The 10,305-nt window shown below is 54.9% G+C and overlaps 1 protein-coding gene across 1 annotated transcript; it reads left to right on the top strand.

Moving 5' to 3' along the window:
• Window positions 1-1,558: 1,558 nt before the first annotated feature.
• On the top strand, window positions 1,559-3,907 carry LOC147272874 (fas apoptotic inhibitory molecule 1-like). Its single transcript, XM_086202616.1, has 4 exons — window positions 1,559-1,700; window positions 2,461-2,689; window positions 2,856-2,905; window positions 3,034-3,907. Exons 1-4 carry the CDS (start codon window positions 1,584-1,586, stop codon window positions 3,181-3,183), a joined length of 546 nt encoding a protein of 181 aa, XP_086058742.1. The 5' UTR covers window positions 1,559-1,583; the 3' UTR covers window positions 3,184-3,907.
• The last annotated feature ends 6,398 nt before the right edge of the window (window positions 3,908-10,305 follow it).

Genomic DNA, 10,305 nt, shown 5'->3' with positions numbered 1-10,305 from the left:
TGATGGATGGGTGGATGATGGATGGATGGATGGATGATAGGTAGATGGGTGGATGATGGATGGGTGGATGATGGATTGATGGATGGATGGATGATGGATGGGTGGATGATGGATGATGAATGGATGGATGCATGGATGGATGCATGGATGGATGGGTGGATGATGGATGGATGGATGATGGATGGGTGGATGATGGATGGATGGATGGATGGATGATGGATGGATGGATGGATGGGTGGATGATGGATGATGAATGGATGGATGGATGGGTGGATGATGGATGGATGATGGATGGATGGATGATGGATGGATGGATGGATGATGGATGATTGATGGGTGGATGATTGATGGATGGGTGGATGACGGATGATGGATGGATGATTGATGGATGGATGGATGGATGATGGATGGATGGATGGATGGATGATGGATGGATGATGGATGATTGATGGGTGGATGATTGATGGATGGGTGGATGGATGGATGATGGATGATTGATGGGTGGATGATTGATGGATGGGTGGATGACGGATGATGGATGGATGATTGATGGATGGATGATTGATGGATGGGTGGATGATGAAATGCAGTCCTGACGAGCGCTGCTCAGGCTGGGCAGGCACCCATCAACTCTGTGTTCTGTTCGCTGTGTTTGCTTTGTTCATCGTCTCACAAAGGTGGAGGACAGAATGTCCTCCACCTTTGTGCAGCTCACACTGGTTTGAAACAAGCGTGGTATGAAGCGGTGGCAGCGGTGGCAGCGGTGGCAGACGTGGCGCCGCCTGGCCCGCGGGTCTGGTAGAGACTCAGATCTGCAGCTGCCACTTGTCAGATTTTGCTGTTTTAGTCATGAACCTGAGATTTGTGTCTCTTCTGGATGCCACCGCCGCCGCTGCCGCCCTCAGTTTCACTTCCACTGCGCTCCTGATCAGGTTGGTGACACACAAACTCAATGCACACACAAAGTGGTCACATGTTCTTGACTGACTAGTTCTTTTGTGGGCTCGTTTTACTTTGAAAATCCTTCTCCCTGTTTATTTAGGAACATAATTCTTTTAATTTGAAACTTCTTATGCCTTTCATTTGTGACCTTTGCATCTTCTTTCATCATCATCACCATCATCATCACCATCATCATCATCATCATCATCCAGGTTTATTTCACACCTATCAAACGTGTGTGTGAGTGTTTTTTATTGGGACCATTGTGAGGACCTGAGTACGCTTTACCCATCAGAGTGAGGACATTCTAGCCGGTCCTCACGAGCTCAAAGGGCTGCTTTAGGGTCAAGACTTGGTTTTTGGGTCAGGGTTTGAGTGAGGTCATGGGTACGGTCGGGGTCAGGGGTCAGGAGATGTATTACAGTCATGAGGATCCTCACGGTGATGCGGCGACGAGGGCGTGTGTTTCAGGAGAGAGTGAGTTCACGGTGTTAATCCTCTTACAGTAATGCGCCTGCTGCTGAGTCGACACCTCTGCCGGACAAAGCTCCCGCTCCTCCTCTTCCTCCTTTCATTGAGGACATTTTAGAGACCAGGAGGCGTCCCCTCGTCTTCTTGTTCACACCGTCGGGGTGGTGGAGATGCTGAGTGGAGACCTGGTGGCGGTGTGGGAGGTGGCGCTGAGTGACGGCGTGTACACGGTCGAGTTTGCTCATGGAACCACCACCGGCAAACGCGTCGTTTACGTCAACAGAAAGGTGAGCGTTCCCTGGTGGGTCCGTCTGACTTTTCTCCGAATTGAAGGGCTTTCCTCACTGAGGAGGTCAACGACCTCAATATTTTCCAAGGTGAAAGGTCAGACATGGAGAAGATGGGTTTTAGTCACTCCTTTGTACATCTCATGACCCTTCAGGGTGACGCGACCTCCAGATTGGGAAACTCCAGTCAGACCTCCCTGATGTCCTGCAGTTCCTCCAGTAGCCACTAGATGCTGCTCTCATCTACTTTTCCATCAAAGATCAGCTTGTACAGCAGCTGAGCAGTGTTTGAGGTTTCCGGGGACAGTTTCTCAGGCTGATGATGCCTGGGCCTGCGGGGAGGAGGCGGGGCCATATTCACCCTCCTTGTCACCTAAGCCACAGGTGCACCTCACCTGGTGAGGGGTCTAATATCCAGGCTGTCGTGGCGCTCACTCACCAGTGCAGACGATTTGCCTCAATTCTCAGAATCCACAATGATCACAATAAACGGGCGATTGTCTTATTAGAATTGACCTTCGGCGGTTTCGTGCCATTTTCTACAGAAATCTCCGTCTTCGAGGGAAGACACTGTCCCTTCTTGGTGTCAACACAAAGAGAAGCAACGACAGAGCGTCTGTCGTTGTTAGTGTCACAATTCCACACGTCTGTTACCCTCTGACATCACTGTGTTCAGCCATGGGAGTTATGGCGGCCATCAGAGCTCGCCGTTGTTGCTCAACTCCTTCAGCAGGTAAAGAGTGTTGTGATCCCTGGACAGGAAGTGGTCAGGAGAGACTGGATGTTCAAGCTGGTGGGGAGAGAGACCTTCACTGTGGGCGGGACCAACACCAGAGCCACCATCAACATTGAGGCGGTGGGCGGGTTCGCCTATGAGTACTCGCTGGACGTGGACGGCATGAGCCTGCAGAGGTTCATCAACAACCGCGCCAAGACCACCCAGACCTGGCTGCTGCAGCTGGAGGGGGAGGACCACAGAGTGGTGCTGGGTGAGGTGGGGGGGGGGGGGGGTTGCCATGGTGACCACTCTGCTGTCACTCTGGGACTGACATGGCCCAACCTCCTCATCTTCCTCTTCTTCCACTGTTCTTATTATGTTCATTGTCATGATGGTCACTATGGCAACTCTGATGTTGATGTCCTGTTGTCCAACAGAGAAGGACACCATGGACGTGTGGTGCGACGGCCAGAAGATGGACACTACGGTAAGAACATCTCGGTGCTGGGAAACCTTGATGAGACGTGAAGGTGCTTGATGCAGGGACACACAGCTGACATGATCAGTTTGAGCTCCGCCCCCAAGGTGTCCGCCTGCTTTTGTGTCTGTCTGCAGGGAGAGTTTGTGGAAGACGGCACGGAGACGCGCTTCAGCCTAGGGGGGCACGAGTGCTGCATCAAGGCGACGAGCAGCGGGAGGAAGAAGAGCGGTATTGTGCACGTTCTGCTGCTGGACGGAGAGAAAATGGCAGCCTCCATGCAGTAGCGGCTCCGCCCAGGGGAGGCACATGAGGTCACAACACCAACTCTTCTTCACTTCCATGTGAATGCACAGAGAAACAACCCGTCTGTCTGGCAAGCTTTTATTTAGAAAGATTCACAGCTGTCTGTCATTTTGATGAGGAAATCGTGGATCTGAGAGTTTCTCGTGTCGCGCCGGTCGGCGTCGAGCTGCTGGAACGGCTGACTGACCTCTGTCTGACCTCCAAATCAGTGTCCAATGAAGCCCCAAGCACACGTGTGTCTGGTTCTGCAAAGTGAAACTGGTCCATCCAGTGAGAACTGGAAGCTTCCCAAAGGTTTTATTTGAGGTGTTTTGGTGTCAGATGTGCAAAACAAGAAATTTTCATGCGTTTTCAGGACAAAAACCAGGTTCTCCTACAAAAATGCAGGCTGTAGTTGATCAGCCAGTGTGACGCGGTTGCTGTAGAAACTAATTAAACTCACTCAAGTGGACAAACATCTATATTAGTGTGCAAACTGAGCAGAAATCTTCAAGTGTTACAGACCAACAAACCCACTCAAATAAAAGATCTGAGCTGCGCCTGGTCCTGGATCCAGGAGCTGACGTTGTCCTCAGACCAGGACCAGGACCATGACTTTGACTGATGTGGTTCAGTTCCTCGGGTTCCTGCTTCACGGCTCTGCTTTTTGTACGTTGGTTTCCTTCATGCCGTTTGTTGTCATGTAATAAACTTTACTGACTTCTATCTGAAATGTGGCCTTGAAGATTTTATTTTGAAAGCCTGAGCTTATTGAACAGCGCGAATCTTACTTTGAAACTCCCGGACGGAAGTGGCCCGCTGCGGGGGAGTGACGTTCCCGGCTGAAAGTCTGTGGCTTCACTCGTCGACTGAGTCCGCGATGGACGTCGCTGTATGGTCAGGGACGCGGCTGAGAGTGCGGGACGAAGCTCCAGAACACGCCACCTGTAAGCGCACCTGGACGCATTAGCGAGGCTCCGGAGCTCCGCGGCGGGTCCAGCGAGCCGCGCCGGGGACACGCAGCTGGTACCGGAGCGGACAACGAACAACGGACTCAGGACGGGTAGCAGCATCCCGACTCCACACCACAACCACGACCTGTCGGTCTGGCCGCTCCCGGGCCGCCGCCTGTGATTGAACCGTGGTTCGACTCGCTCCTGCGGGGCTCGGGCTGACCTCGCTGGTGTGAACAGCGCCGACCGCAGTGGATTTTCCGCCAGTTTTCCAGTTTCCCCTCCGGCTGGGAAGCTACCGCTAGCTAGCTTTAGCCGGCTAGCATAGCCGCCGAGCGACAAGGCCGTTTCATCCTCTCCGCTCGTCAATCATGACTCCCGGTGACGGCGAGCACCGTTTTTAACCCGCGCGGACGGTCGGGACATGGGGGAACGGTGCTCCAGCTGCCGCACAGCCGTCACCGCACCGAGGTTGGGACCCGGGACTCCCCGGGGAGCAGCTGTGTTCGGCGGCCAGTAGCTGGCTGCTTCCCTGGAGGCGCATCCGCCACCCAGCTGGTTCGGAACTGAGCATTAGTGACAGTAACTGGATCCGAGAAGGGGGGGGGGGGGGCATGAACTGAGCCCCCGCAGGTCCCGGACGGAGCCGCAGCCATGAACTACCAGCAGCACCTCGCTAACTCGGCCGCCATCCGAGCCGAGATCCAGAGGTTCGAGTCCGTGCACCCCAACATCTACTCCATCTACGAGCTGCTGGAGCGCGTGGACGAGCCCCTGCTGCAGAACCAGATCCGGGAGCACGTCATCGCCATCGAAGGTAGGGGGGGGGGTGTCAACATCACAATCTGAACTTGGCTCTTGTGATGATGCAAGTCACGTCATTGTAAGACTTGAGGTGATAATCTGGTTCTGGCCAGTGACGTGACACATGACGTAGAAGTGAGTGACTGCAGCAGCCTCGTGAGCACACGTTGGTACGAGCATCCTGGCCAAACATCCCCCCTTGCCAGGTGAGTGCTTGTACCTGAGTGACCTTTTGCCCTCTGTACCAACACACCTGTGGCAGTCCCTCCAGTGGGAACCGCTACTCCACGGCTCCTTCACCTGTGAGCCCGTAGAACTCCGGTCCTGATCCCGGGACAGGTGTTGCTGCTCGTTTCAGGTTCTTATTTGTGTGGACGCTTCTCCTGATAAAAACACAGGTTTTCAAACATAAACCTTGTTTCAACTCATTGTTGCCCCCCCACCCTGGGGGAGGAGCCACATGCTACAAGCTAATGCCAAGCAACAGACCTGCAGCTGCCACATGGCTAAGACCCGCCTGTGAAAGCATACGAGCCAATCACAGCTCAGGATGCTGCACTCGCGCACATCCACCTGTGGAGGTGGAGGTCAAACGGACGTGCATGGACGCACATCTGATGGAGCTTCCTGAGTTGTTCATATTTCATGTATTTTATTCTGTTCTCCAAACCTGAGCAGAGCTGAACGTGTCACGCCGTGCTGCCGCCATGGAGAAACCTTCTGACGCCGCCAGCTTCTATTGTCACTGGAGCCATTGAGAGTGAGCCGCAGGCTGCTAAGGGGCGGGTCTTAGCCATTGGTATTTCGAAGTTTGTGGCGGTAACGGTGATTGAGTCGTTCTCCATGTCCATCGGTCCTTCAGCTCTTGGCATCCTCAGATAGACAAAGGAGACAAAAACGTCTACGCTTTCATGCTACCTCAGCAGATGGCGAGCTCGCTGGAGCCGCTGCGGTGTCATGAAGTGTCACGGTGGGTTCCCCGCTGTCTCAATACCTGGAGCTGCTTCCTGTTGTCCTTCATGCCTGTCAGGTGACCGAGCAGCAGCACCATGAGTGTGTGAGTGTCATGTCACGGCGTTGCCTGCAGCATCAGGGGAAGATGATGATGATGATGATGATGATGTAACAGTGCCCCTGACTGACGTCGGCTAATAGACATGAGTCATTACGTAACGGTGCTGTCAGCACGCCACTCTCTCTGGAGAAATGAGTCAAAGCTCTGCACCTTTTGTTCCCCGCTGACAGAGATTAGGGCCGGTGGCGGCAGATGTTTGTGTCCTGCGTTAAGTGCACCATTTTCCCAGCAGGCCTTCTGGCCTGGCTTAACTTAGGAGGCGGTGGGAGGAGCGGCGGCGGCGTGCACACTGAGAATACATCACCACGCTGTGGTGCCTTGTCTGCAGCACAGTAACTTCAGGACTTGGCTCCTTCTGATCAGAGGGATGTGTGACCTCTGACCTGTTTCCAGCAGAACCGGTTCCACGTTAGCCACGTGGTTTTGGCGTCTGGTTCTTGTTGCTTTGACAGCATTGTTTCGAGGAAGGGGGCACTGTTGTTGTCATGGCGATGCTGGTAAACTTGAATTTCTTCTGTCAATGAAGCATCAATGGTTCTTAAGCAGCAGTGAAGGTAAAACAACTTGTGTTGCCCCACAGAATAATTAGCTTTCTCCCTCAGAGGTCAGAGGTCAGGGAGGAAGCTGCAGACAGGGGTCAGAGGTCACTGAGTGCTGTTGGTGGGTGTGAAATCCACCAGTGGGCGAGTCGGGCGAACGGGGCTGAGCTGCAGACGCAGGGAGACCCAGGAAGGACCACACACGTGGCGCACTGGTGCCATGTTTCACAAACGCACACAAATTGACATTTATGTCCAATTGGTGGGCCCGCCCCCTGGTGGGCCCGCCCCCTGGTGCTGGGCTTTACTTTAGCGTCTTCTGTGTGTGATTATCAGACCTGTCAGTCACTGTCCTGCTCACAAACAAACAAACAGGGGTTTGGAGTTCATTGTGATCATTGCTATTCCCTGCAGCGTTGTGATGACAGCTGGGGGCGGGGCATCCATAGTTTGTCCATGCTTCCTGACAGGACTCCTCCCTCACGTCTTGCTGAAGCCTCCATCCTAGCCCTTGTTTGCTGGTGGACTCTAAGATGGCGTCTGGCGTCCGTGTGCCACTGAGTCTAATCTGTGTTGTCTCAGACGCCACCAGCGTTTGTCTCCTAATGCTGGTGTTTGCTGGAGTCCCACGGCCTCATGACGTCATCCAGGTGTAGCTGCATGAGCTGCTGATCCAGGGTCTGTCTGCCTGACTGTTCTGGTGAGAAAACTGCTTGTGACCTTGAAGGATTCCACTTCCTGTGCTGAGATCGCAGGTTATTGTGAGTCAGGACTGAAAAGTCTTGTCTCAGCTGAATCGTCTGGTCTCCCGTGATGACGCAGCGTAATGAAAGGTTTGGCAGCGGTGGTTTCGGCTCACCTGACCAGCATAGTCCCAGTATCGGCTGGTCTGGAGGTGGACTGGCTCATCCCGTTCCTGAGGCGGGGGCTAATGCTAGTGGCTAACTCTGTGCTGATCTGTTGTATATCTGACCTCCTTCGTTTGTCACAGTGCTGTCAGGTTTCCTGGTCTAACCTCAAGTTGCACGCCTGCTGCGGAGCCACCATCTTGGATGGAGGAACTTGACTGTTTACAAACAGACTGAAGCGTGAAGATGCAGCTGTCAGTCAGCTGAGGGCGGAGTCAGACCATGTGACTCCGCTAAATCTTCACATCTCAGCCATGTGATGATCCCACATAAAGGATCATGATAGCTGAGTGTGACCTGCATCTGTGTGTGTGTGGGAGTGGGGGGGGTGTAGTGGGAGTGGGGGGGGGTGTAGTGGGAGTGGGGGCAGCAGCTGCGGCGTACAGCTGGTGAAGGCCTCTTCCTGGCCCCCCACCACTTGATGACGAGGGGAAGCTCCAGACACTGACCCGAGACCCAAACAATAGCTGAGTCCCAGCCAACGCAGGTATAAAAATAGACACAGGCTCAGGGGCTTCCTGCCCCCCCAACAATACTCTCACCGTCTGCAGGAGGACTGTCCCTCCCCGTCCCCCTGGGGGTGATGTCACTTCCTGCTCCGGAGATACGTCAGTGATCTCGGAGGAGGCAGAGGCGGAGCAGGAGGTGCTCCATTTGTCCTGTTTATTGACGAGGACCCAACAGATGACCAGGACGGCCCTCATGTCCCCAGCATGTCCAGGTCACCTTCATGGTAAACGGATCTGCTTCTAGAACGCTACTGAGGGACGACAGAACCGTCTGAGGCGTGGTTGAGTCCACCTGACTCCCATCTTGAGCACTACTCAGAAAGTGGGAGTAAAAGCACGCTTCCAGTTGTCCAGAGTACTCTGATTGGTCCGCCGGTGGAGAGTTGCGATGAAGCTGCTAGCAACCTGCTGACGTGTCCCAGTGAGGACACTTGGACAGCCTCTCCCATCTGCCAACCCAGCGGTGTCCCTCCTCCCACCCTCCAGACGATCTGGTACCATGAGACGCCACCGTGTCCTCCCGGTGTTTTTCAGGTGTGGGACATTCCCCACAGAACTTCATCCATGAGTGGCCGATCATTACGTCACGTCTACTTTGAGTGACATCACCATCATGTGACCCAGGAGGACGTGTCTGCGTGGGTGTTGGAGGCCTGAGAGGCTCCAGGCTCAGGGAGGTTGGTGCAGAGGAGGAGAGGGGAGCTCCTCCTGGGACACAAAGAACTCCTGGCAGCTGCAGTGGGAGGAGTGCTGACCCCCCTGGACCCACCTGGACCCCCCCACACCCTGGGGTGCTGCTCGCTGGCTGCAGGACAGGAGCTCAGCTAACACTGTAATCTGTTTACACACACACACACACACACACACACACACACACACACACACACACACACACACACACACACACCTGAGGCTCTACTGGGGTGTCTTTACGTGTGTTGCCGTGGCAGCAAGATGATGAAAGCTCCACCTCTGGATGCTGCAGGCCACTTTCATCTGCCAAGTCAAAGATGCTCCACGTTTGACGGGATGAGTCACTCTGCTGCAGAGCTGGCTCATGTCCAGGTGAGGAGCGCCGTCAGTGACCTTCTCGTGTACTACACGACACCAGGTGGCAATGAGATGCCACCGTCCTCACAGGCTCGTCCCGCAGATGCAAGCGACCACGGCTGTTCGGAGCGCAGGAAGTGACGTCTCTGTGTCAGGAGAGTTCTGGAAGAGGAGCAATCAGGTGACCTAAGTGACCTGGGGAATGTATGTGCTGAGTGGCGGCCATGTTTGTTGTCTGGGATCCTCAGAGACTGCGTGAGTCATCGCTGAGAGCCGCAGGCTGGTTGCTCGCTTTGAAGAGTTCAGAAATGGCTCTTTGTCCTCTCTCCCACTCGTCTCTCTTTTTCTCCTCCTCTCCTCTCCTCTCCTCTCTCCTCTCTCCTCTCCTTTCCTCTCCCCTCCCCTCCTCTCTCCTCTCCTCTCCCCTCCTCTCTCCTCTCGTCTCTCCTCTCCTCTCCTCTCCCCTCCTCTCTCCTCTCCTCTCCTCTCCTCTCCTCTCCCCTCCTCTCTCCTCTCCTTTCCTCTCCCCTCCTCTCTCCTCTCGTCTCCCCTCCTCTCTCCTCTCCTCTCCTCTCCCCTCCTCTCTCCTCTCCTCTCTCCTCTCCTCTCCTCTCCCCTCCTCTCTCCTCTCCTCTCCCCTCCTCTCTCCTCTCCTCTCCTCTCCTCTCCCCTCCTCTCTCCTCTCCTCTCTCCTCTCCTCTCCTCTCCCCTCCTCTCTCCTCTCCTCTCTCCTCTCCTCTCCTCTCCCTCCTCTCTCCTCTCCTCTCCCCTCCTCTCTCCTCTCCCCTCCTCTCTCCTCTCCTCTCCTCTCCTCTCCTCTCTCCTCTCCTCTCTCCTCTCCTCTCCTCTCCCCTCCTCTCCTCTCTCCTTTCCCCTCCTCTCTCCTCTCCCCTCCTCTCTCCTCTCCTCTCCCCTCCTCTCTCCTCTCCTCTCCTCTCCCCTCCTCTCTCATCTCCTCTCTCCTCTCCTCTCCTCTCTCCTCTCCTCTCCTCTCCCCTCCTCTCCTCTCCTCTCCTCTCCTCTCCTCTCTCCTCTCCTCTCTCCTCTCCTCTCCTCTCCCCTCCTCTCCTCTCTCCTTTCCCCTCCTCTCTCCTCTCCCCTCCTCTCTCATCTCCTCTCTCCTCTCTCCTCTCCTCTCCTCTCCTCTCCTCTCCCCTCCTCTCTCCTCTCCTCTCCTCTCCTCTCCTCTCCTCTCTCCTCTCCTCTCCTCTCCCCTCCTCTCCTCTCTCCTTTCCCCTCCTCTCTCCTCTCCTCTCCTCTCTCCTCTCTCCTCTGTCCTCTCTCCT

This window comes from Aulostomus chinensis, chromosome 1 (genome assembly GCF_037954235.1).
Source record: "Aulostomus chinensis isolate RoL2024-O1b breed Wild chromosome 1, RoL_Achi_v1.0, whole genome shotgun sequence".
Lineage (NCBI taxonomy): Eukaryota > Metazoa > Chordata > Actinopteri > Syngnathiformes > Aulostomidae > Aulostomus > Aulostomus chinensis.
The sequence above is the reverse complement of the archived record's forward strand: the minus strand, read 5'-3'. Positions and strand labels throughout refer to the sequence as shown.

Excerpts from the sequence above, each read along its gene's own strand:
- LOC147272874 (XM_086202616.1), top strand. The coding sequence starts at position 1,584 with ATGCTGAGTGGAGACCTGGTGGCGGTGTGGGAGGTGGCGCTGAGTGAC. Across the intron at positions 1,701-2,460 it reads TCGTTTACGTCAACAGAAAG|GAAGTGGTCAGGAGAGACTG; the intron begins GTGAGCGTTCCC and ends ATCCCTGGACAG. Across the intron at positions 2,906-3,033 it reads GCCAGAAGATGGACACTACG|GGAGAGTTTGTGGAAGACGG; the intron begins GTAAGAACATCT and ends GTCTGTCTGCAG.